Genomic DNA, 27,983 nt, shown 5'->3' on the forward strand with positions numbered 1-27,983 from the left:
ATTTTAAAAGGTCGTAGAGCAGTTTTTAAACTATGGGCTGGGGGAAAGCTGATAAGTGCGGAGGAGCACATGGCTCAGACAGAAACATCTCTTAGGGGAGGATCTGTTAATGGAAGTTTTCTATGTCCTAGTAGAGAAGAGGATAGAAGATGATAAAATACAGGTAGTATCTAATGAGAAAGAGTCAAATGAAAAAGAGGCCTATTCAATTACATCATGTAATGGCAGACAGCTAAAAAGTGACAAATAAGTGCTTATATACAAATGCTAGAATCAGATGGGTGAACTAGAGTGCCTCATATTAAATGAGGATATTGATATAATAGGCAGCACAGAAACTTGGTGGAATGAGGATAATCAATAGGACATAGTAATACGAGAGTACAAAATATATCAGAAGGACAGAACCGGTCGTGCTGATGGGGGAGTGGCACTATATGTGAAAGAAAGCATAGAATCAAATGAAGTAAAAATCTTAAATGAACCAAACTGAACAACAGAATCTCTATCATGGATAGTAATTCCATGCTCTATTCATGCATGAATATAGCAGTAGGGATATATTACCAACAACCTGACCAGGATGGCGATAGTGACTGTGAAATGCTCAGGGAGATTACAGAGGCTATGCAAATAAAATAAAATAAAAATACTAAGGGATTTCAACTATCCCCTTATTGACTGGGTACATGTCACCTCAGGACAGGATTCAGAGATAAAGTTTCTTGACATCTTAAATGACTGATTTTTGGAGCAGCTAGTCCTGGAACCCACAGGAAGAGAGGCAATTCTTGATTTATTCCTGAGTGAAGCACAGTATCTGGTCAAAGAGGTGAATATAGCTGGACCGCTTGGTAATAGTGACCATAATATAATTAAATTTAACACCCCCGTGGTGGGGAAAACACCACAGCAGCGCAACACTGTAGCATTTAATTTCAGTAAGGGGGATTACCCAAAAATGAGGAAGTTAGTTAAAAAGAAATTAAAAGATACATTGCCAAAAGTGAAATACCTGCAAGCTGCACGGAAAAGTTTTTTAAACACCACAATAGAGGCTCAACTTAAATGTATACCCCAAATTAAAAGACATAGTAAGTGAACCAAAAAGTGCCACCGTAGCTAAATAACAAAGTAAAAGAATCAATGAGATACAAAAAAGCATCCTTTAAAAAGTGGAAGTTAAATCCTAGTGAGGAAAATAGAAAGGAGCATAAACTCTGGCAAATAATGTGGAAAAATATAATTAGGAAAGTCAAAAAAGAATTTGATGAGCAGCAAGCCAAAGACTCAAAAAGTAATATTTTTTTTTAAGTACCACAGAAGCAGGAAGCCCGCAGGAAGTGGGGCCACTGCATGATGGAGATGCTCAAGGAGCACTCAAGGATGATAAGGCCATTGCAGAGAAACTAAATCAAATATTTGCATCAGTCTCCATGGCTGAGGAGGTAAGGGAGATTCCCAAACTTGAGTCATTCTTTTTAGGTGACAAATCTGAGGAACTGTCCCATATTGAGGTGTCATTAGAGGAGGTTGGAATAAACTAAACAGTAATAACTCAACAGGACCAGATGGTATTCACCCAAGGAACTCAAACGTGAAATTGCAGAACTTCTAACTGTAATTTGTAACCTATCATTTAAATCAGCCTCTGTACCAGATGACTGGAGGATAGCTAATGTGATGCCAATTTTTAAAAAGGGCTCCAGAGGTGATCCCAGCAATTACAGGCTAGTAAGCCTGACTTCAGTACCAGGGAAAACTGGTTGAAACTATAGTAAAGAACAAAATTGTAAGAGATATAGATGAACATAATTTGTTGGGGAAGAGTCAATATGGTTTCTGTAAAGGGAAATCATGCTTCACCAATCTATTAAAATTCTTTAAGGGTGTCAACAAGGATGTGGACAAGGGAGATCCAATGGATATAGTGTACTTAGATTTTCAGAAAGCCTTTGACAAGGTCCCTCACCAAAGCCTCTTAAGCAAATTAACCTATCATGGGATAAGAGGGAAGGTCCTCTGATGGACTGGTAACTGGTTAAAAGATAGGAAACAAAGTGTAGGAATAAATGGTCAGTTTTCAGAATGGAGAGAGGTAAATAGTGATGTCCCCCATGGGTCTGTACTGGGACCATCCTAATCAACATATTCATAAATGATCTGGAAAAGGGGGTAAACATCTGGAAAAGATGGCAAAAATTGAAGATGATACAAAACTACTTAAAATAGTTAAGTCCCAAGCACACTGCAAAGAACTACAAAAAAATCTCACAAAAATGGATTAGTGGGCACCAAAATGGCAGATGAAATTCAGTGTTGATAAATGCAAAGTAATGCATATGGGAAAACATGATCCAAATTATACATATAAAATGATGGAGTCTAAATTAGCTGTTACCACTCAAGAAAGAGATCTTAGAGTCATTGTGGATAGTACTCTGAAAACATCCACTCAATGTGCAGCAGCAGTCAAAAAAGTGAACAGAATGTTGGGAATCATTAAGAAAGGGATAGATAATAAGAAGAAAATATCATATTGCCTCTATCTAAATCCATGGTGCACCCACATCTTGAATACTGAATGCAGATGTGGTCACCCATCTCTAAAAAAAATATTGGAACTGGAAAAGTTTCAGAAAAGGACAACAAAAATTATTAAGGTTATGGAACGGCTTCCATATGAGGAGAGATTAATAAGACAGGGACTTTTCAGCTTGGAAAAGAGATGACTAAGGCGGGATATGATAGAGGTCTATAAAATCATGACTTGTGTGGAGAAAATAAATAAGGAAGTGTTATTTCCTCCTTCTCATAACACAAGAACTAGTTGTCACCAAATGAAATTAATAGGCAGCATGTTTAAAACAAACAAAAGGAAGTATATTTTTTCATAGTCAACCGGTGGAATTCCTTGCCAGATGATGTTGTGAAGGCCAAGAATATAACTGGGTTCAATAAAGAGCTGGATAAGTTCATGGAGGATAGGTCCATCAGGGGCTATTAGCCACGATGGGCAGAGATGGTGTCCCTAGTCTCTGTTTGCCAGAGACTGGGAATGGGCAACAGAGGATGGATCACTTCATGATTATCTGTTCTATTCATTCCCTCTGGGGCACCTGGCATTGGCCATTGTCGGAAGACAGGATACCTAGCTAGATGGACCTTTGGTCTGACCCAGTATGTCCGTTTTTATGTTCTTATACTTTTCTAAGAAAAAACAAGGAGGAACAGGTGGTGCCACCCTCCCCCCTATAACCTGTAGCCCAGTAGCTGAAGCACTCACCTAGGAAGTAGGAAAGCCATGTTCAAGCACATACACCCCACTGACGTGAAGCTCAGATTTGTATGTGGGTGCTCTATCTCCCCAGATAGTGTCCTAACCACTGGGCTATGGGATATTCTAAAACCAGCTTCTCTTAAACTCTCCATCTGAAGCTGTTCCACTGTGTATAAATACTTAAATATTCATTAGACCAACAAGAGAGCTAGAATGGCTCTGTCACCTGATGTTTGGGAAACACACAGAGGGGTTGAGTGGCCCAGGTTCCTATACCAATGAATATTGAAATATCTATATACAGACACAGATTGAAAAGGACAAATAGTGGGTTTCGGTGACTTCAGTGTATGCCCTAGATTGGGCCCCAAAGGCAAGATAGATGGGGCTTAGGTGTGAATTAACTGCTGGGCTGTGTTGAGACTTTGGTGGCTGTGCACTTTGGGGATTTTAATAGCAGAAACATGGGCAGCAGCTGAGCAGGGTATTGTGAATGCCAGTGGTGCCTAAATATTGGTCATTAAATGCCCGTTCATTACATTCAGATTCATAGAGAAGAGTGCCTGCTTATGAATCTGTAACTGCTCCCATTTATGTACTGAGCCAGCCCAATTCCATTTAATTTATGGGACATCTGAGGAGCATAGTAGAAAGCATCATGGTCACAGACAGGTCTCCAATCTTCACTTTCCATTTGCACCCACTGGTAATCATGTGCCTAACAGGTGAGAAATATAAGTAGCTGTCCATTTCTGATCTCAACACCATTTAAAAACTGTTGAGAGTCTTTAATCATAGGCATTGCCTGTCTTTGCCAAGTCACTTTTATCCTTGACCTACACCCAGAGGATCAATAGGCTCTGGCCATGCCAAAACAAAACAAAACAAAACAACAATAACAAAAAGAAAACAACAACAAAAAACCCATCCCTCACTTAACATGCCAAGTACTAAAAGAGATAATAGAATCTCTACAGTTTGCATCTAGCCTCACCGAAAGAATACTGAATAATGGTTTATTGGAGACACAGTATTAAAAACCAAAACATGCACACCAAAAATGTAACACCAATGGTGTTTTTGAAATGTGCATAAATTGGCTCCTAGATAGTTGGGGAAATAGTTTCAAAAGCACCTCTATGACTTAGGAGCTTAAGTCCTGTTTCCCAAACCAATGGGACCGAGGCTCCTAAATCACTCAGGCAAATATCTGTTCACAGATTCCACCTGACTGATAATCTTCTCTCCCTTCTTTTGCTGAGGTGTGTGGTCATGGAGAGCGCAATGGCACAGCAGAAAGGTGCTTTGTGAAACTAAGAGCAGAATTTTGTTCCAGGAATGTAGAGTAATGCCCTTCTGAAAGCAGAATTCTGTCCTCTGTTTTGAAATGCTTTCTTGAAAAATGGAATCCAATAAATAGAAAGCAATTTTTTTAAGAGTGACATATTAGAATTTTTTTTAAAGAACACAGTGAGGATGATGGACTTCATCCATCCACCACTGCCCAATAAAGGGGACTATTGAAACCCTGTCAGAAAGCTGAAGGACTTGTTTGATTCTAAGTTAGCACTGCCTTCAACAGCAGCACAAGGCTGATGTCTTTGATGAAATCAATTTCTGATCCATGGCTGAGGAGGCTAACAGGCCCATGAAGTTTTCAGTTATGCTACTCCCCATCCCAGGCCTACTCCAGATTTATGGGTGTCCTTATAAGAGAAGATTACAGACAACAAACATAGATCTCCTCTCCAGCAAATATACTTGTATGTATTTAACAAGGTCAGTTAATGGCATGTAGCAGCTGTAATTAAATTGACGGTTTCCTTGTCTGAGGTACATACAGCTCTTGCAGCCAAGTGGATTAGTTCAGACACCCTCACAAAAGGTCCATTGCTATTGACTTCAGTGGCATAGCTCAGACATAAATGAGGGCAGAATGTCAGGCATATACTGTATACACATACACACTCTCACCCATACACATAAATATTCACAGATAGATAAGCACGAATACTCGCAAACATTCACACATATACATGTATATACATCAACACACGTGCATATTTATACACCTGCATGTTGAAAACTTTCACATGTTCATAAACATTTAACATATACACAAACTTCAAACATATCATGCTGTACACAAATACACACATAAACTTCACCCATAGACACACATCACACACACAAGAGTCTCACACATATATACACATGCACACATTTGTGTACCCTTCACACACATACACACACTCCACTCCCATTACACACACGTATGCAGATAAAAGCTTCCCACATGCATAAACACACATACTAACACAACTGTTAGGTGCCCACTAACTCCCACACACAAACATTGTGCACACACATACAAACACAATACATTGACACTAACATATGCAGTCTCATTTAGCAGCTCACACACACACACACACACAAAGGCAGTGACTTGGGTTTAGCAGCCAGATTTAGCCAATGGCTAATGGGACATCTCCTTTCCGCCCTCTTCCCACCCCCACACCCCCCGGCCGCCAACATGGTTTGTTTCATCATTCATTTCAAGCCAAGAGTGAGGCAAATGTGAGAAGCTCTTCAAGGAGAAGGGAATGCGGCATTTTCCCGATCCATAATGGCAATTCCCTCCACCTGGCCCAGCCCCTTATACCAATCCAGTCCGGAAAAAGAGCAAATTCTATAGGACACGCTGCTTTTGTTTATGCCCGGATCTCTCCCACCCCCCCGTGACTACTAAAATAAAGCAAATTATCCCGTCTCACTGACGCTGTACTGCCCAGAAATAGGACCCTGCTACAAATGGTGGGAAGGAGGCAGAGGTCGCCTGGCGGCCGGTAGATGGCGCAAGTGCTCTTTCCTTGCCGATCATTAACCCTTTAGGCTAAGATACAACGTTGGTTTACATTTATTTGCAAGAATTCCCCCAATTTACATGTTTGTGGATACTTCAAAAAATTAAGACAAATGTCTCTGTGATCTATGGACATGGTGGCAACAAATAAAGGAGATTAAACTGCAGCACCCATTAAAGGGAAACGCGAGCAACATTTTGGAAAATGGAAAATTGTGCATTCTTCAAGGAGCAGATCTGCGTGTGTGTTTGCAAAAGCTCTGATCTTTGAAATATCTGCCTGCAGTTAATTCTGCCGTACAATGCAATACAATGGCTAGTTTTTTTTTAAAAATGTAGTGCAGCTCCAGGAGCAACACATGTTACTATGAAAGGTGTGTGCACCAATGTAGTTTGTGTGTGTGTGTTATGTGTGAGCGGTGATGCTCATAGGCTTAAACATCACAGACGCATTTTTAATAATATGCTACGGATTATCCTGTCCAAGCGACAGCAGGATGGATGTATCTTGCTGCATTAGCTCCTAGATGTTCCTTCAGGCGACTATGAAAATCTCACTAGTGTATTATTTCTTGAGCTGCTTTCCTGGGCAGAATTGATCTTCTCGGAGGGGTGGGGGGAGGAGGTGGGGGAGAAGAACCTCAATAACAAATACTGTTTGGAGTTGATTCGGGAGATTGTCTGGGCGTTTAAGATGCTCTCCCTGGGTTCCTGGGGGATGCTGTAACAAGCCAGAATTGTGGTGTTTTTTGATTGTGGAGGTGGGGGTAGCGGGGAGGGGTGGGAGAAGGAAAAGACACAATCGAGAGTAGCTGAGACTTTGTGCCCCTGTTGGAGAGATGGTTGAGTCCTCGTCAAGGTTGCTGTGGTATCCCAGAAACACCATTCACTCTGAGCTGTGACCGCGCACCATCAACAGCAACAACTCCACTGCGCCTGGCCAAGGAATAGGAATTAGGAGCTCTCCCGAATAATATGAAAGGGATCTGCAAAGGGGAAATCCGTGCAAAGGAGTCGAAAATAGCAGACTTTTGGGACAGGGGATGTACTAAATGTGGCCGGCTGGACTTCATGCTGCTGAAGAAAATGGGGATTAAAAGTGGATTTACATTTTGGAACCTCGTCTTTTTATTGCTGGTTTCCTATGTGCAAGGTAGGGTGGTGTTTGGGGGGCATTTTGTAGGGGACTCTTTGCTTTCGGGCTGGGCGTTCGGAGTTCTCGCCCTTTACAAAGGTTTCACCGGGGGTACTTTACAATTTCAACAAATACATGATAATTAAGGGGGGGGGGAGAAGGAGCTGAATCAGAGCTCTCTTCTGAAATAGGAAATGCAATTGCTTGCCAGCCTTGGTGTTCAATGCAGTGACTGAGCTGAGGCTCAATAAATATTCTTGCAGTATGCTCAAACGGATACGTGAGTTGGTTCATATAGCCTCTAACTAGTGCATATTCAAGCACAAGCCCAGTGAATGACTTTTCTAGGGTGTGGGGGGGGATTACCTAGAATTATTTTTTCCCGGGTCAAACAAACGGATCTTTGCGGGAATATCTGTAGCAATGCACTGATTAGTTTAACCATTCCATAAGGAAAGTTAGAGAGGTGCCCGGTGTGTGTGTATGTGGGTGTGCGAGTGTATGTAATGTATCTCAAATACAGAAAGGCTTTTTTCACACGCGTGTGTATGCGAGCTGCATTCTTTGGCTGCAGAAGAGCTGTGTTAGAAAAATCATCTTTGAAGGGATGATATGCCGTTGAGTTGACAGATCGAGCCCCCTCCTTGTACCTTTGTCTCTCTCTGTATCTTTTTTTTTAATTATTATTTTAATGCATGGCGGACCGGAAGAAAGTCTTTAGTTGAAGTATAAGGATCTGCGTTCAATCGTTGGGTGCAAACAGGTACAGGGAAATGGCATCACAAAAAGGAATGTGTCGTTTGAACAATGTGCACCTCGAATATTAGGCAGGGGAAGTGCTGACCTCCACCAAGTGTGCCTCCAGCAAAGCGATCTGCGCTGGGACTCTTCGCATCCTGCTGGCCATTCTCCGATCCCCAAATTAATCTATTTTTGTTTGTGGATAATTCTTTCATTTCTGATTAATCCCCTGCTTACCCCCTGCGCCACACACACGCACCCAGAATGTCTAGTAGACGGTATCGATCCTCTCCGAGTTTGAAGACTCGGTTGTTGCCTATCGAGGTTGCGTCCATACCAAGAACTGTATGGAGGTTTTTCTTGTTAAAACGGGTGCCTACCACCCTAAACTGCTGTCTGGCTCTGGCTTTTATGAAACAGTTGATTGTAGAGCGTTGCAGCTGGTTGTTCCCACACAGAAAGCAGCTCCATTTGCATCCCATTGGAAAGGATAATTCATGTTTCATAGGGGTGTCTGTTGTTGTAGGGGTTTACCTCATCGCACGTTATCTCGACACTGTATCAGATGCTCGGAAGCATGCCCGGAATTTTAATATACATTCTAATTACAGGAAGCTCTCCCGTATTTACGTACCTCGAAGCCAGCTGTTTCCAGATTGTTTGCCCATTTCTGAAACAGGTCTGCGCTTTGGCTCAGAGATCAGGACCAAACCATGTCATGTGGGAGATTTAAAAAAAAAACCAACAAGCTCATTAATAAATTCTCTGTGTGACGTGTTTCTATTTGAATGTCATCAGTTTGTACTCTGCAAAACCGTATCACCCTGAAATACATAATGTGCCTGCTAGAAGGCTATGCTGGTTAATGGATGACGCTGGCAGCTGCTACTGTGAAACAGTTGCTTTGTGAATAGGAGTCGCGTGGAGGCAGCATCCTACAAAATTAAAGACACAGACGATTTTTCCTGGCTGTGGCGCGGGGAGCGCAGAGCCTTTTAAATCCCAGCCGCGGCTGGGATTTAAAGGGCTCTGGGCTGCCTGCAAACGCGGGGAGCGCAGAGCCTTTTAAATCCCAGCCGCGGCTGGGATTTAAAGGGCTCTGGGCTGCCTGCAAACGCGGGGAGCGCAGAGCCTTTTAAATCTCAGCCGCGGCTGGGATTTAAAGGGCTCTGCGCTCCCCGCTGCGGCGGGCAGCCCAGAGCCTTTGGGAATCAGAGGGCTCTGGGCTTCCCGCTGCAGCAGGCAGCAGAGCCCTCTGATTCCCGGCCGCGGCTGGTATTTAAAGGGCTCTGGGCTGCCTGCAAACGCGGGGAGCGCAGTGCCTTTTAAATCCCAGCCGCGGCTGGGATTTAAAGGGCTCTGGGCTGCCTGCAAACGCGGGGAGCGCAGAGCCTTTTAAATAACAGCCGCGGCTGGGATTTAAAGGGCTCTGGGCTGCCGGCAAACCCGGGGAGCCCAGAGCCTTTTAAATCCCAGCCGCGGCCGGGAATCAGAGGGCTCTGGGCTCCCTCCCTGCGGGCAGGCAGCCCAGAGTCCTCTGACTCCCGGGGCGGGGATTTAAAGGGCTCTGGGTTACCCCCGGCGGCCAGCAGCAGGACCGCACCCCCTACCTGTCCCCTGATAAACCTCTTAGACTCCCATGCCTATCCAATTGCTGCCTGTCCTGACTGCCCCTTCGAACCTCTGCCCCATCCAACTCCCCCTGCTCCTTGTCCCTTGACTGCCCCCCGGAACTCCCTACCTCTTCTCCAACCCCCAAACCGCTTACTGTGCCACTCAGACCAGCGTATCTGGCTCCATGCAGCTCCAGACAGTTGCTGCCATGCTCCCCCATGGAGCCCACAGCCCTCTCCCACCCCCAGCACCTGCCTTCCAGATTTGAACACCTCAAAATTCAGGAGTGCTCAAGCTCGGTTTGGGCAGCTTTTACTTCATTTCTCCCAAATCAGTTTCCCCTGCAAGGTGCCAACTGAAGGTGTTGGAGAACAGAGAGATCAGGTGGCCTCCTAATGCCTGGAAAAGAGACAAAGGCCGGAGGAGGGAGTGTCAGTGCCTGTGCGGACTTCTGGGAAGTGCACGGTGTGGAAGGGGATGCTGTGATGCTTTGGAACATCTCTGGGCCTCCTCTCTCAGAGGTCGCTGCACCCCAACTCTGCAGTCAGACTCTCAGCCAGACAGTAAAACAGAAGGTTTATTAGATGACGGGAACACAGTTTAAACAGAGCTTGTTGGTACAGAAAACAGAACCCCTCTGTCAGGTCCATCTTGGGGGGTGGGGAGCCCAGAACCAAGTTCTGGGTCTCTCCCAATTTCCCCAGCCAGCTCCAAACTGACACTCCCTCCTCTGGCCTCTGTGTCTCTTCTGGACAAGGAGGCCACCTGATCTCTTTGTCCCCAACACCTTCAGTTGGCATCTTGCAGGGGAAACTGAGGCACCCACACAGTATTCAGAGAAAATATTAAGAACATTCCCACTTCATCACAACAGATGCAACAAAATATAATACCGTATATTGAAGTAGGCAAGTGCTGCTTCTGACTTTCCACTTTTAATTGACCCTTGTAATCTTGTGGCGCTGACGCGTTGTAGCTTCATTTTATATCGGCTTACAGGGCGGGAGCGGGGGGGCACCACCATTTTGGGCCCCACCAAAAATTATACAAACCTGCCGCCTATGGCTGTGGGGTGCTGACCATGGCTCGAGTGTAAGTTTTCATAGCAGCTGTTGAATAACAGCTACAGTTGCCCTTGCGGGGAGGAAGGAATAAGCACTAGAGATTCTTAGTGCAAAGATTGGGAAGACTTGCATAAAACCCTCCACTAACAGGATAAAACCGGGACTTCACAATATTAGCGCCCCTGTGATTTCTCCTGGCCGCATGTACATTCAAAAAGATGCGGTGGGGGCAACATTGTCAAAATACAGGGCCCGATATCTCACGGGCTGAACACCCATAGGCTTCAATTGGAGTTGTAGATCCTCGGGGCACCTGAGCATCAGAGAGGTTTAAATTGGGTGCCTAAATATGGATTCTCTTGATTGTGTCAGGCTTGAAAATGTTGGCCCGTGTTCAGAGCAGCATTGCGCGTACTGTAAGCGCTGTACAGTTTCCGTGAATGAACGCATTTTACCTTGATTTACATTCGGTGTCCGGAAGGTTCCCCTGCTCCCGGAAACCTTGTCAGGTGCAGAAACTGAATCTCTGCCCTTTGCAAGCACTCCAGCTGGTGGAAAAAAGGAGACACCCAAACACCCAGCATCTGCCCACTCCACTGCCGCCAAGACCCCCTATCATGGTCCCTACTTCCCAGGCCCTTCCCCACACCACTGCCCTGCCAGGCCACTTCCTCCTTATCACCCATTGACACCCAAGCCCACTGCTACAGTTGCCTAGGCCCCACCCGCCAGAGCCTTTCAATTGCCGCTTCATCCCAAGCCTGCCTGTTTGATCGCCGTCTCGCAGGACGCTGTATTCCAGGAGTCTCTTTCTGCTCCTGTCTCTAGAGGTCCCATGCCACTACTCTCTGCCCTACTACTACTGCCTCCTAAAGTCTCCGTCCAAGGCTAATTCCATTATCTCTCCATCTGCTTTCCAAGCCTCAGCTTACTCGGGGAAGCCTGTACCCATGTCTGTGTCTATTTGTGGGTGTGGGTGTCCCCCAGTTTTTTTGTATGCGCATTATGTGCACACATTCACAGTTTCTGGAAATTTCAGATCTCGGCACCAATTTCCATCCCTCGCCTCTGTATTTCTACAGCAATAGCAGTGAAGGGTTAACCACCCCAAATCCCTGTGCCTGCACGGTAAAAAAAAATAGTAATACGTATGTCAGAACTGCTACAGAGGGGCTACAATGAACTGAGAGGAGCTGTAGCTTGCACGGCTCACACAATCCCCTTTCAGGAGAAGGGCCATGCAGCTGGTCAATCGCCAAGTCAGTCCTCGCAGGATTGCAGGGAAGTAGGAAAGCGAAGAAACGGCACCTTTGACAAGTGCAAGGAGGATGACTTCACAGATGTTTGCCATTGCCAAGCAACGTCACCCCTGCCCCAGCTGCCCGGCTGGGAGACACGTTTCTGTTGGAGCGGCCGTGCGGTTTATCCCCTGGAAATGTGCACACTCCGATTCCCCTCCACCTTCCCACGCACCCCTAGGAACAGGAATAAACGAGAACGTCATTTAGGCAGGAAAATACCAACTAATCTTTGCAGGAGCAGCGAGTCAATCCTCCCCGCCCAACTCCATCAGCCCTGGCAGCTGTTCCATGCCCACAAATGGTGCACGGAGCTGCAGCGGGTTTATCTGCGCTCTGGAGGTAAAGCCCTGAGCCCCCGGCTCTCCAGAACCGGCTCCTGTGAGCGACACCCGGGGTCTGCTCGTGAGAATAACAGCCAGCGAGGGAACAACAACCCACCTCCTCTGAGCTGTCGCCCAAAGTCAGAGAGCCGCAAGCGCCCTTTGGGGTTGGGAACAAGGAAGCTTCCCCTGCGCTGGGCGGTGACTGGCTGGGCCAGGGTCACTTTGAAAAGAAAAGGAAAAGAGAGAGGGAGAGGCCGCGGTCTCTCTGCTCCCTCTCTGGAGGGCTGGGAGCTGGCGCGGGGGACTGGTTAGCAGGGAGAAGACGCGCCCTATGTCTCTTGGCCAGCCCCCACACGCGGCTCATGCGTTTCCCGTGCACGCTTTGCTTCCTCCCCCCTGCCTGCTAGGGGCATGAACGGACCCAGGGGAGGCTTTGGACAAGGAGCTTTCGGGGCGCTGACGCGGATGATCCTTGCCAGATGATCGCTGCCGTGGCTGCAGTTCAGGGGGGGAGAGGAGGGAGGTGGGTATTTACTAGATCCCGGGGCCTTTCAGCGGAGCGGCCGCCGCGCATAAGCCAGTTCGCCCTGTCCCGCTGCGCAAACCCGCACCGCCCAGCACCGCGCCCGTTCCGGGAAGCTAGAGAAGTTGGCACTGACGGGCTGCAGGGTTGACAAGCCCCCTGCCGGGTGGGGAAAGCGCTCCGGGGCACTGTGCTTAGCGCGGGGCTCTGCCCCTTCCTCTCAGGCCGGGGGAAAGCCGCGCCCAGCCCCGCCCGGGAGAACTAGCGGACTCCTTCCCTGCCCCGGGGGAGTCTGGGCTCGTCACCTCACTGCCTTGCAGCACCGGCAGCAGCAACAGGCGAGCGCCGCCGCCGCCTTGCCCTGAGCTCACACAGCCCTGCGGGCAGGGGAGCAGCCGCAGCGCCGGCTGGCAGGCAGGGGGCTGCGCGCCGTTCCTTAGCAGAGGGCCCCGTGGGGGCAGCCAGCCCGGGCAGCGCCCACTCAATTATTCTTGCATCATTAGCCACCGTTTGGCTCGTCAGGCTCTAACGAAAAGGATACGCGGCAGGTTTTGCCTGTGATGTTTAGTATAGAAAAATAACCTGATCTCTCACTCATGCTAGTTCCCGTCAAGGGCTCTCGTCTTCCTGGACCCATAGGTGTTAGAACTGAGGGTGCTGCAGCAGCCCCAGCTTGAAGTGGTTGTCATCATGTACAGGAAGAAGAACAGGAGTACTTGTGGCACCTTAGAGACGAGTCTATGCATCTGAAGAAGTGAGCTGTAGCCCAGGAAAGCTTATGCTGAAATAAATTTGTTAGTCTCTAAGGGCTGGTCCACACTAAGAATCGGGGTCGAACTAGGGTACGCAAATTCAGCTACGTGAATAGCGTAGCTGAATTCGAAGTACCCTAGTTCGAACTACTCACCCGTCCAGATGCCGCAGAATCGAAGTCCACGGCTCCAAGGTCGACTCCGCCACCGCCTTTTGCAGTGGTGGAGTACCGGAGTTCGAACTATCGCTTCCGGAGTTCGAACTATCGCGTCCAGATTAGACGTGATAGTTCGAACTCCGAGAAGTCGAACTCACCGCGTCGACCCGGCTCGTAAGTGTAGACTAGCCCTAAGGTGCCACAAGTACTCCTGTTCTTTCTGCGGATACAGACTAACAGGGCTGCTACTCTGAAACCTGTCATCATGTACAGGGTTCACAGTTTGGTTCAATCGCTCTCAGCATCCTCCCTGTACAAATTGTTACAGCATCCCTGCCTCGACCTGGCAAAAAGCAGCCGAATATAGTGTCCAATAAGTGTTGCCTTGGGTCTTCAACCTCATTAACATGACTTTAAAGGACAAGCCTGGTTTAAATCAGGGAAGAATTTGGAAGGTATGTTTAACTGCACCCTCTCCTTTCCCAAAATGTCCATACATAAAATACATAAAATAACAGAAACTGCAGGCCTTGTCTAATAATGTTGTCTCACTAATTTTTATCAGACATTAGATATGCACAGGTCATGCAGGTGCAAATGCATGGTGTGGTATAAAGTAGGGGCTGTTGATTAATCACAGTTAATTAAAAATTAATTGTGATGAAAAAATTAATTGTGATTAATTGCAGTTTTAATCACATTGTTAACCAATAGAATACCAATTGAAATATATTAAATATTTTGGATGGTTTTCTACATTTTAAAATATATTGATTTCAATTACAATACAGAATACAAAATGTACTGTGCTCACTTTATATTATTATTTTGATTACAAATATTTGTACTGTAAACATGATAAACAAAATAAATAGCATTTTCAATTCACCTAATACAAGTACTGTCGTTCAATTTCTTTACCATGAAAGTTGAACATACAAACGTAGAATGATGTACAAAAAAAAACTGCATTCAAAAACAAAACAATGTAAAACTTTAAAGCCTAAAAGTCCACTCAGTCCTACTTCTTGTTCAGCCAACCGGTAAGAGAAACAAGTTTGTTTACATTTACAGGAGAGAAGGCTGCCCATTTCTTATTTACAATGTCACCAGAAAGTGAGAACAGGCATTCGCATGGCACTTAGTAGCTGGCATTGCAAGGCAATTATGTATCAGATATGCTAAACATTAGTGTACCCCTTCATGATTCGGCCACCATTCCAGAGGACATGCTTCCATGCTAATGATGCTCATTAAAAAATAATGTGTTAATTACTTAGTGACCGAACTCCTTAGGGGAGAATTGTATGTCTCCTGCTCTGTTTTACCAGCATTCTGCAATATATTTTATGTTATAGCAGTCTCTGATGATGACCCAGCACATGTTGTTCGTTTTAAGAACACTTTCACTGCAGATTTGACAAAAGCAAAGAAGGTACCAATGTGAGATTTCTAAAGATAGCTACAGCACTCGACCCAAGGTTTAAGAGTCTGAAGTGCCTTCCAAAATCTGAGAGGGATGAGGTGTGGAACATGCTTTCAAAAGTCTGATGTGAAAACTACAGAACCCGAACCACCAAAAAAGAAAATCAACCTTTTGCGGGTGGCCTCTGCCTCAGATGATGAAAATGAACATGCGTCAGTCCGCACAGCTTTGGATCACAGAAGCAGAACACATCACCAGCATGGATGTATGTCCTCTGGAATGGTGGTTGACACATGAAGGGGCATATGAATCTTTAGCGCATCTGGCATGTAAATATCTTGCGATGCTAGCTTCAACAGTGCCATGCAAATACCTGTTCTCACTTTCAGGTGACACTGTAAACAAGAAGAGGGCAGCATTATCTCCTGCAAATGTAAATGAACTTGTTTGTCTGAGCAATTGGCTGAACAAGAAATAGGACTGAGTGGATTTGTAGGCTCTAAAGTTTTACATTGTTTTGTTTTCAAATGCAGTTGTACATCATTCTACATTTGTATGTTCAGCTTTCATGGTAAAGAGTTTGCATGACAGTACTTGTATTAGATGAATTGGAAAATACTATTTCTTTTGTTTTTTTACAGTACAATATTTCTAATAAATAATAAATATAAAGTGAGCACTGTACTCTTTGTATTCTGCATTGTAATTGAAATCAATATATTTGAAAATGTAGAAAAAAATCCAAAAATATTTAAATAAATGGTATCATATTATTGTTCAACAGTGTGATTAATCATCTGATTAATTTTTTAATCACTTGACAGCCCTAGTATAAAGGTTTATCAGGGGATGACTAAATGGCAAAAGTACTCATGAGTTGTGTAGATCATACAAGAAAGTGCAGATAAAATCTTCAAACATCATTTTGTGTGTGGGGGGAGGGGGGGACATCTGCCCCAAAGAGTTGACAGTCATAGAATCATAGAAGATTAGGGTTGGAAGAGACCTCAAGAGGTCACCTAGTCCAACCCCTGCTCAAAGCAGGACCAACACCAACTAAATCATCCCAGCCAGGGCTTTAACAAGTCAGGCCTTAAAAACCTCTAAGGATGGAGATTCCACCACCTCCCTAGGTAACCCATTCCAGTGCTTCACCACCTTCCTAGTGAAATGTTTTTTCCTTATATCCAATCTAGACCTCCCTGACTGCAACTTGAGACCATTTCTCCTTGTTCTGTCATCTGCCACCACTGAGAACAGCCTAGTTCCATCCTCTTTGGAACCCCACTTCAGGCTGCTCTCAAATCCACCCCTCACTCTTCTCTTCTGCAGACTAAATTAGCCCAATTCCCTCAGCCAATCCTGATCAGTCATGTGCTCCAGTCCCCTAATCATTTTCGTCACCCTCTGCTGGACTCTCTTCAATTTGTCCACATCCTTTCTTTAATGGGGGGCCCAAAACTGGATACAATACTCCAGATGTGGCATCACCAGTGCTGAATACAGTAGAATAATCACTTCCCTTGATCTGCTGGCAATGCTCCTACTAATGCAGCCCAATAGCTGATGGCCTTCTTGGCAACAAGGGCACACTATTGACTCATATCCAGCTTCTTGTCCACTGTAATCCCCAGGTCCTTTTCTGCAGAACTGCCGCTTCGCCTGTTGGTCCCCAGCCTGTAGCAGTGCATGGGATTCTTCTGCCATAAGTACAGGACTCTGTACTTCTCCTTGTTGAACCTCATCAGATTTCTTTTGGCCCAATCTTCCAATTTGTCTAGGTCACTCTGGACCCTATCCCTACCCTCCAGCATATCTACTTCCCCCCCCAGCTGAGTGTCATCTGCGAACTTGCTGAGGGTACAGTCCATCCCATCATCCAGATCATTAATGAAAATCAAGTATCAGAGGGGTAGCCGTGTTAGTCTGGATCTGTAAAAGCAGCAAAGAGTCCTGAGGCACCTTATAGACTAACAGACGTATTGGAGCATGAGCTTTCGTGGGTGAATACCCACTTCGTCACATGCATCTGACAAAGTGGGTATTCACCCACGAAAGCTCATGCTCCAATATGTCCGTTAGTCTATAAAGTGCCACAGGACTCTTTGCTGCTATTAATGAAAATGTTGAACAAAACCGGTCCCAGGACAGACCCCGGGGGCACTCTGCTTGATATCGGCTGCCAGTTAGACATCAAGCCATTGATCACTATATGTTGAGCCCGATGATCTAGCCAGCTTTCTATCCACCTTACAGTCCATTCATCCAATCCATACTTTTTTAACTTGCTGGCAAGAATGCTGTGGGAGACCGTATCAAAAGCTTTGCTAAAGTCCGAATATATCACATCCACCACTTTCCCCATATCCACAGAGCCAGTTATCTCATCATAGAAGGCAATCAGGTTGGTCAGGCATGACTTGCCCTTTGTGATTCCATGTTGAATGTTCCCAATCACCTTCCTCTCCATCAAGTGCTTCAAAATGGTTTCCTTGAGGACCTGCTCCATGATTTTTCCAGGGACTGAGGTGACACTGACTGGTCTGTAGTCTCCCGGATTCTCCTTCTTCCTTTTTTAAAGATGGGCACTATATTTGCCTTTTTCCAATCACCTGGGACCTCCCTCATTCGCCATGAGTTTTCAAAAATAATGGCCAATGGCTCTGCAATCACATCAGCCAACTCCCTCAGCACCCTCAGATGAATTAGATCCGGACCCATGGACTTGTGCATGTCCAGCTTTTCTAAATAGTCCTTAACCTGTTCTTTCACCACTGAGGGCTGCTCACTTCCTCCCCGTACTGTGCTGCCCAGTGCAGCAGTTTAAGAGATGACTGAGGCAGAAAAAGCATAGAGTACTTCAACTTTTTCCACATCATCTGTCACTAGGTTGCCTCCCCCATTCAGTAAGGGCCCCACACTTTCCCTGACCTTCTTCTTGTTGCTAACATACCTCTAGAAACCCTCCTTGTTACCCTTCACATCTCTTGCTAGCTGCAACTCCAGTTGTGCTTTGGCCTTCCTGATTACACCCCTGCATGCTCCAAGTATAAGACACCAGGTGGATACAAAGAGATGGACTTGGGAGCTTCCCATGGATCCTACAGGATCATCATGCAGTTCTATTCATATTATATCATAGAAATAAGCTGTACATTTTTAACAGTGAGTGTAATTAACCTTAGAAACAATTTACTGAGGGATGTGGTAGATTCTTCATCACTTGAAGTTTTTAACTCAACACTGAAGATCTTTGCTGTAGATCAAATAGAAGCTTTGGGCTTGATGTTGAAAATACTGGGTGAAGTTCTATGGCTAGTGTTATGCAGGAGGTAAAACTTGCTGTTCATAAGGGTCCCTTGTGGCCTTAAAATCTATTATATATATATTATCATCACATCCCATTATTCTGATAGCCAGATGCACATTTTAACACCTGAAGAAGGAAGAAACCCAGACTCACTGTAGATGTTTGATTTATCTGCTTGACTATTTCCTATTTGTATCTATATGTATTTGACATTATTTTGAAATTCAATGGACTACATCTTTAGATTACAGAGATGTAACTAGAAATCTGAAATGTTCAAGCCCACTAGCCCATCCATTACCCCCATGCTTGTCATCTATTCGTAATATTCATAATCTCCCAATGAAAATATACCATTACAAATAAACTGTTTCACTAACAAAATAACAGTGCAAGTAGTGATATGTATCAGAGTGTTAATAAAAGGCCTGATGAACAGAAAAATATGCCAGTTGTTAAAGGAAATGTTACTTGTGGCACACCAGGAATGAAATGACATGGTTATCTACACGTATTGATTTAGGAACAGTTTTGTTAATATAATTTCCATAAAATGATGTTCAGTGGTATGGAAACTTCTAACAGGGAGAGATATACTGATGGTATTTTCTGCCTTGAACTATTGTGTAATCTCTTAAACAGGTTGACACATCCTATCTCAGAGGTGGCTGCAGTTCAGTGGTGGGTAAAGTGATCCCTATATATTCCTTATCTTTTATAGTAGTGTTGTGAGGCTGAATTAATGGATGTTTGTAAACATACCTAAAAATCCTCAAAGGGCAAGAACCTATAGAAGTGCAAAGTATTATTATTGTCCCTCTTCTTCCTTTCATCACATTGAGATAGTATCTCTTGAATGCAATAGGTTTTTTTGACCTGCTTAGTGGGTTATTCAGGATACTATGACACTATGTACTCAGAAACTCCACATCCTGCTATAATTTGCTCTTTTGATTACTCTGTAATTTTTATTTATAATTTTATATTTTGTCTGATTAAAACAAAACAAAAATTTTGCTCAAAAGTTATATTTTGCTTTTTTGATCCAAAGGGCCATGGAATTTACGAAGTTGGGTTTTACATAAGCTTATAAACAGTGGTCACATTGGAGGCAATGTCAGAGCTCCTGCTGGCTTCAGTAGTAGGAGAAATAGGGTGTTGGAGAGCTTAAATTAACACTGCATTTTGGATTGCAGTTTTCGGAACAGATATTTCTTTTGTCTCTGAAAAATAAATCACAAGAGAGACAATACATTTCACACGATATTACAAATATTCAATAGAAGTGCCCTTTGGAAATCTCATATAGCATTACAGACTGCAGCATTGATAAAGTAAATTGTCTATGGCTCTGGATGAAAAAAATAAATTATATATTCTGAATACAATTAGAAAATGTTCTGTGTCTTTATATCATACCGCTGAGTGTGTCAACCCCTTTAAACGTAGGCCTACTAAATTCAGTGTATTGGCAATGGAATAACAAGATGTTTATTTTATGTCTGTAAGATCAGAGTGCCTGTGCTTTTTTGGCAGGACATATGCTGAACTACTGCCAGGTTACAACCGGGTTTCAATATTTTTTATTAAAATTTTGGTTATGTAATAAAATGTTCTATAACTAGTAATGGGTTGCTGACAATGGTAAAGAAATTGAGATTTCAGTTTAGAATATTTCCAGCTTCAATTACATTAATGGATTTCATTTTTACTTTGTATCCAATCATAAAATTGTTCTAAGTAGTTAGGTAAAGTTTGAAAAGTAGAAGTAATTAACAAAAACAAAGAACAGAATTAAAAACAAAGGAACAGAAACAATTTTCACATCTGTTTTATTCTTTTCATCTTTTGCTAATATTTTCGTTATGTTTGTCACAACAAGAAAACAGCCTCTGATCCTACAAAACATGACACCTTCTTTGGTTTCAAGAGTAAAAATAAATTGAAAAACAAATGTCCAAATTCTCATCTTTGGAAGATCTGTGTAGTTAACTGAAAGGAGGAGAAACAAAAGAAAAAGAATGAAGGCCATAGATCTCTGTATATATCCACTACACACAACTCCATACTAAATTCAGCCCATTCACTTTTGTGAATTTTCATGTGTGCATATTGCTTGGTAGGGGGGAGGAGCCGATAGCTGCACTTCTTCTCAAACATACTTAACCTATTCTTATGCATAACTATGTAGTCATTCTTAAACATGTCTGTGGTCACCAGATGTCTTCTTTTAAAAGTCCATTCCACAAGAGAGTTCCTAATCATGTATTTGGTAAACATTACCCTCCTTAATCAGTCATAGGAATGGCCCTATTGATTTAAGTAAGGCTGCTTGCAGCCACACTCTTGTCCAATATCCCCATGACACTTCTAGCCAGAGCTTTTACCTTAAACATCTGCTCCTGACATCTGTTACTTTTTCTCATTCCCCAAAGGGGATGATCGTCCAGTGTATCTTCATTCTCCTCACATGACCCTCACCATTCTTAGCTTCAGAGACTTTGCCAGCAATGTCACCCTCTTCCCTTTACTTGAGTCATTTCCGTGGGTTCCTGGGAAAATGAAGCACCACTTACATTTGGGAGGACATGTCTTTTGAAGGCCTTTATGGGTGCTGAAAAGACCCCATTGAATTAGCCTCCATTTACCACATTTAGGAGAAGAGGAATTTTTTCTCCCCCAAACTCAGACCTCAGCCTCTGCACGGTGGCAGCAGGGTCCCTACACTGCAGAAGGATGTAAATATTGTTGTGCTTCAGAGATGCATTTTCAGTTCCTACAGGGGCCATGAGGTGGCTTAATCTTCAGTCTATTTCACGGGGAGGAAGACAGCAACAGAATCTGCACCAGCATCATACCTACCAGAATTCCTACACATAAACAAAGGTGATACATACAGTGAAATCTTTGTTCTCAGCAGGAGGGGGAAACGGAAAATTCTGAGGCTCAAGTAAAAGATGTAGCATGACAGAATCAATGTCATGTGTCAATTTCGTAACACCGTTACAAAATTACTTTCTCACTAAAGTGTTTGCCCAACATGGGGTTGCTTTGGGATTTATGTAAAGTGCTCCGATATGTACACTAAGGGAACACTGAGAAGGCAACAACCAACAACATCAACAGCAGTCAACACAGACAGCTAGACTCTAATATTCCCAGTCAGTGACTGCTGCATCCTAGCTTCCCAAGGCTCCCAGGGATGTGCTACTAAGTTCCTTAGTATTCCCTAATCCTCTCTCATAGCCCACTGAAGTCACTGGGACTCTTTCCATAGTCTACAATGGGCTATGGATGAAAGCTGTATCCACATGCTTCCTTTGATATCACCAGGCCCAAAGTTCTTCAAGCTCCCAGCCAGTTCCTGTGAGACATCTCACCCATGCTTTCCACTTTATCTTGCTCTGCCAGGCTCCGTATCTTGATTCTACTTCCCAGTTCTACTACAGGGAGCTACTGTAGATCTCAGTAGGTCCTGAGGAACTAGGGCCTGATGTGGAATATAGAAAGTCCTCTTCGGATTACTCTTTATAAAGTCTTCATACTAAGGAATCAATTCCCTTCCACCCTACCCCAGCGGACCTGGTCCTAAACTCCAGATGCTTCCATTTTCCTGCCTTTTCCTGTCTTTTGTGGTTCCATCATCATGTGAAGCTTAGAAGCTATTCAGGTTTTCCTGTTCCACAGTGTATGTTAGAAATATTTTTAATGAAACAAAACACAAACAAAAAACCAACCAAACAAAACCCCAAACCTAAAAAAAAAATGCCAGACAAATTGTTAATTTGTGTCATAGTTGACAGTGCCTACCAGTAATTTAAGGGTAAAATGTCTACTTATGAGAATGCAAGCATTAAAGAAAGACAGAAAATTAATATTTAAAGTTCAAAAGTCCCCCCCAGTATTTGTTAATATGACACACTGGAAATGTGAGAGATATCCTGTGTGCTAATCTGTAGGTTAATTTCTAAACTACTTTAATAATAAATAAGCAATCTGGGGCCCTCCTGCAACAATAGTCCTTAGAAAGGCCCATATGCAGTCCATGTAGTGGGACTGCATGTGGGCCTTTCTAAGGGGAGTTATTCACATGAGCAATGTTGGAATTATTGTGCCTTTATTAATGTTTTCTTTAAAAAACAAGCACGCCTATTCAACCTGTTCTAAGGGTGCTCAAGAATAATGAAATAAATAACAGGAAGAGGAAAAATCCACAGAAAACATTGCAGTGTCAGGATTCTAGAGTTTTTCTTGCATGGTCATTTTTGGGCATGGTTTTGAGCCTCGCAGAATAGGCAGGTGATGGGTCCTCTAAACCTTGTGGAGTTTGTGGAAATATAGTATAATTCCATGGATGTCTTTGACTCCACATTTGACATCTGCCCCCTCCAGAGTGCTTCTCTGCTGTCCCTGCCATTGGCCTACTCATTGAAACCCACTGAAGGCTAATGAGATTACACAGACATGTGCATGAAGGCATAATTTAAAAAAAATTAGGGTGTCGCAGAGGGCATAGTTTGCCCGGTGGAAACTTTATTTCTGTTGATTCACAAGGTAGAATAGAACTTGCTTGGCTGTCAAAGCCCAGGGTGAATTTGTGGGGTTGATAATTGGAGGGGGGAAAAAAACAACTTGTACTTGAACCATTTCAACATGGAAATCAATGAGATACAATGAATGTGGAACCCTCATGAAGCCATTTCTACAGAGACACATTTTAAGGTAGAAGTGTACCTGTCACTTGAGGGTTGGCTTTTCCCCATTCCCAGGAACTTTGCTTTTGAATTAATAAACCCACATAAGCCACACTGTAGGTGAGTATTCATTGGCCACACTCATTTGGATATATTTAGTTGATCCATTTTTTCTTTCACTTTCTTCCACTGTTTTTTTCTTCACAAAGCTTATATGTACTGTTTCTTATGTACCATAATTTCTTATGCCTTTAATTACTAAGATCATTAGGGTAAGGAGCCTATTCTTTATCTGGTACACTTGGATGATTGTGAATTCCTTTGGGTCCTATATTACTATTAATTATTCATGATTACTACTCTTACAAATAGTTTTCAACTTGCCCATATTCTCATTAACTACTTAATCCCCATATCTTACATTCTCATTGTTTCATGAATTATTACTATCTTTTCAGTGTGATGTTGCATTGTGATCAATGATGGACCCATTCCGTCCTATTCAAAACATATTACTACTTATAGGAAAAAGTCAATAATTTTTTAAAAAGTAACAAGATTTATCGTGCAATAACAGTCTCTTTAGAGCATTCGTTATGTAGATTGACGTAGGGTCTGCTTCCATTGAAACCAATAGAAGTTTTGTCATTGACTCCAACGAGTGTATAATAGATTGCTATATGAACAAAATATTTTTTTCTATAAAAGCAAGTTCAGCCTGACAATACTGCAAACTGTTTATACCAGGCAGGGGACTAAACTGCTGAAATTGACAATCTGTAAGGGCACAGTCCTGTAAGGTTCTGAGTTCCTCCTGAGCAATGCAAAGCACCATCAAACTCACACAGAAGTCAATATCATTAATACAAAGTGGATTAATTTTTTTTTAAATCAATGAGAGTTCAGGGCACTCAGCACCCTCAGAACCTAGTAGGATCTAACTATTCTATTTCTACTGAATTTATCATACTACTATCCTCAGCAGGTTGTCCAACTGTATTATAATAAAATGGGAAGTAATAAAATCTGGGAGTATTTATCAAGTTTTTTGCACTGTTGCAGAATACTGTTGTGGGGGGAGGAGGGTGTTTAAATAAAGTAGCTACAGCATAAGAGCTGAAATACATTTTCCAACCTAAAATACTAAACCAAACAAATGGTTTCAATCTTAAAACAACTGAAAAATGATTAATTCACTTGCGAATTAACTGCTTGCAAAAAAATTACTTGTAATTTGGTATAGAAGTTGGCAAAAAAACATGAGAAACCCTGAGAGTTTAAAGTTTCTGGCTGATCTCTAAATCAAAAACATCTGAACAGATTTAAATGTTTTGTGTAAACAAATTTGCATCCAGGCTTCTAATCTGTGTGCCAGCTTTCAGTCTGACATTTTCTGAAATGATGGAAATGCTAAGTTCCTAATGCTAAATGGAGTTCATAATGGAAGGGCTGACAGACCCATCATTACCTGAATTGTAGCTCTGCTGAATGCATCTTTATCTATTTAAAGTTTCACGAGGGAGTTAAATATATAAATCCTTGAGGGGAAAACAAAAAACAACAACAAAATACACCTTTATGGTTAACATTTCCACCAAAAGTATAGCCTTGCTATATTCTCAGCTGGTCACCTACCTTTGGATATAGTGATGAAGAGAACTATATGCCTTTTGAAAACAGGTAAAGCCTGTTTGGTGGAATTGCAAAAGCTGTCAGTGACCTCAAAGGCTTGACTTATTCTCCATTCTTTAAACACCCTAAACAACCACTGGTATCAAATGATAGAGAGTCAGACCCAAGTTTGCCCCTTTTCATGTGTGCATCCAGGAATTACTGTAAAATAAACTTACAGTTAATTTGATATCTCTTTAACCAGTTGTGATTGTTCTAGTGATGCATATAGTTAAGGTTGCCTGGCACTTTCCATTATAAGACCCCGTTTTCAGTTGCTTATATAAATAACTGTGCCAAACTTTAATAATTTGAACTGAAATTTTCCCTGCTGGGTTTTTGTCTCAGGCTAATATTACTTTTGTTTATTTATTTACTGAAAGTTCCAGCAAAAATGGTTTAGCCATTTTCTAAGCTTAGAGGAAAATATTTTATTTCAGTGATTTCATTTTGAAGCTGTAACAATTCCATCTGCATTGATTATGCTCCATCTTCTCACAGCTCCTATGTGCTGACCAAATTGCTCATGTGCCATCTCAGACAGACAAGCTGGGTGAGGTAATATCTTTTGTTGGACCAACTTCTGTTCATGAAAGAGACACTTTTTCAAGCTACACAGAGCTTTTCTTCAGGTCTGGGAAAGGTACTCAGAGCATATGTCTAAACTGCAGTTAAAAACCCACAGCTGGTCCATGCCAGCTGACTCGTGCTTGCAATGTAGACACTTGGACTCAGACTGAAGGACTCTATGAGGTGGAAGGGTCTTAGAGCTCAGGATGCAGCCCAAGTATGAATGTCTACACCACAATTAAACAGCCTCTTAGGCCAAGCCCCACAAGTCTAAGTCAGCTGACATTGGCTGATGTTGTAATAAGGCGTAAATCCAGTGTCTTTATGAAGACCATGATTTTTGGTGTTTGGTAAAATTATGAATTTAAGCTCCTAGGCTTGCCTTTTGAGCATTCTGTGGCGGTTTCCTTTGAGGACAAGAACTGACAGGTCAGATATGGAGTGATCATTTGTTGAAAAGTGTTTAGCCATGTGCCATCTCCACAGAGTAGCTGAGTATGCTCTATCCCAGAGATGCACAGCTGAGCAGAACTATTCCTGCAATTGCCTCAGGCTGCTGAGGTTTGCTGTTGAACAGGGAGACTTCTATCCTGTGCTTTGAATACCCGGAGTGTTACAGCAGCCAGTGGAGGCAGGGAAGGACGCTGGGACAAGAGCTGGGATCCTGTGAGAGAGGACATTTGGTACAGGATCCAGAGGGGGAAGATGGAGATGGGGACAGGCCACGGGCCACTTTTATTTTTCCCCATGGGTGCTCCATCCCTGCTCCACTCTGTGGCCCTGCCCCACTCCGCCCCTTCCCAGAGGCTCCGCTCTCGCTCTGCCTCTTCCTACCCCTGCTCCATCCCCTCCCCATCGCCCCACCCTCACTCTGCCTCTTCCTGCCCCCAATCCATTCCCTCCCTGAGCCCACGCCCTTGCTCTGCCTCATCCTGCTCCCACTCCTCCCGCTCCATTGAGGCCTACCGCTCGCTGCTCTCCACCCTCCCCTGAGTGCTTTCCACCGGCCACCAAACAGCTGATCTGCAGCCCCACAGAAAAGCTGTGACTGACGGGTTCCTAGCACCCTCTATTTTTTTCCCATGGATGGTTGAGCCCCAGAGCACACACAAAGTCAGTGCCTGTGGGACAGGCTAGCAGGAACAGACCTAAAAGGGGTCAGGCTTGTGGAGGACAGGAGAGGAAGGGTCTGTAAGTAGTAGAGAACACTCTCCTCTAGAATCTGAAGTTCAGCCCAGGATTCCTGAGTCTCAACTTTTGTCTGCTGTCAACAAATATTTGTGAAATCCATGGACAACGTGTGTCCCAGTCATTTTCAGCGTGCCCATTTAAAGATATTTAGGGTCTGATTTGCAGAAGTGCTGAAGGCTCAGAACTGCAAATTAAGTCAATTAGAGCTCTACCCTAAACATATAAAGGGCTGTAAGATGCTAAATACTCTAAAAAGTTAGGCCTTAGGCGCCTCAGATTTGGCACCCAAAATTCATGGACTTCTTTTACCTATTCTTTATATGCCTCAGTTTCCCATAAGTAAAATGGGGATGTTAACACCACCTTATCTCACAGGGCTGTTATGAAGATAAATTAATTAATATTTATGAAGGACTCATATTATGCTGATGGATGCCATAAAATATGAATAAATGAATAATTACTTCAGAGCAAGGTCTGCAACGTGTTCAATAAATAAGACCTGAGTCACGTATTGAATGATTCATAGATTTACAGATTTTTAAGGCCAGAAGGGACACCTATTATCATCTAGTCTGACCTCTTGCATAACACATGCCATAGGACTTTCCCTGAATTAACTCTTGCTTCAAGTCCAATAGCTTTGGTTGAACTAGAGCATATCTTTTGAAAAAAAAGCATTCAGTCTTGATTTTAAAATTGTCATTGATGGAAAATCCACCAGTACCCTTGGTAAGTTGTTGAAATAATTAATTACCCTCTTTTTAAAAAAAAATCACCATATCTCTAGTTGGAATTTGTCTACCTTCAACTTCCAGTTATTGGATCTTGTTACACCTTTATCTGCCAGATTAAAGACCCCTCTATTGTCAAATTTATGTTCCCCATGTAGGTACTTATAGACTGCGATCAAATCACCTTTAACCTTCTCTTTGACAAGCTAAATAGATTGAGCTGTTTGATTTTATCACTATAAGTCATGTTTTCTGATTCTTTAATCATTTTTGTGGCTCTTCTCTATACCCTCTCCAAGTTGCTAACTCATTCTTGAACTGTGGACACCAGAACAGGACACTTTTTTTCAGCAGCAGTCACATGAGTGCCAAATAAAAAGGTACTTGATATTCAGGTTTATACATCCACAGCTCTCATTAGCCCTTTTGACTATATCTCAGAGGGAGCTCATGTTCAGCTAATGTTCAGCCAAGACCCCACAGCCTAAGTATTTTTTCAGAGTCACTGCTTCCCATCCTAGAGTTCCCCATCCTGTAAATATGGCCTGTGTTCTTTTTTCCTAGATGGATGACTTTACATTTGGCCATACTGAAACACATACTGTTTGCATGAGCTCATATTACCAAATG

The 27,983-nt window shown here is 43.3% G+C and overlaps 1 protein-coding gene and 1 long non-coding RNA gene across 5 annotated transcripts in view; one reads left to right on the forward strand and one right to left on the reverse strand.

Moving 5' to 3' along the window:
* The first annotated feature begins 7,121 nt into the window (after positions 1-7,121).
* Positions 7,122-27,983, forward strand: part of CSMD3 (CUB and Sushi multiple domains 3) — a 1,155,643-nt gene continuing 1,134,781 nt past the window's right edge. For all 3 annotated transcript variants that reach the window (XM_045006341.1, XM_045006342.1, XM_045006343.1), the window contains exon 1: positions 7,122-7,299. In XM_045006341.1, coding sequence (XP_044862276.1) covers positions 7,122-7,299 — 178 coding nt within the window. The remainder of the gene's footprint in view (positions 7,300-27,983) is intronic.
* LOC123364317 overlaps positions 19,571-27,983 on the reverse strand; it is a 49,973-nt gene continuing 41,560 nt past the window's right edge. Inside the window, exons 4-5 of one of the 2 annotated variants that reach the window (XR_006577068.1) lie at positions 20,881-21,045; positions 19,571-19,716 (exon numbers count right to left, since the gene is read on the reverse strand). This is a non-coding gene — a long non-coding RNA (uncharacterized LOC123364317). Of the gene's footprint in view, positions 19,717-20,381; positions 20,486-20,880; positions 21,046-27,983 lie in introns of those variants that run through there. The other variant, XR_006577069.1, reaches the window with a different exon arrangement.

The sequence above is a fragment of the Mauremys mutica genome, chromosome 2, assembly GCF_020497125.1.
Source record: "Mauremys mutica isolate MM-2020 ecotype Southern chromosome 2, ASM2049712v1, whole genome shotgun sequence".
Taxonomy (NCBI): domain Eukaryota; kingdom Metazoa; phylum Chordata; order Testudines; family Geoemydidae; genus Mauremys; species Mauremys mutica.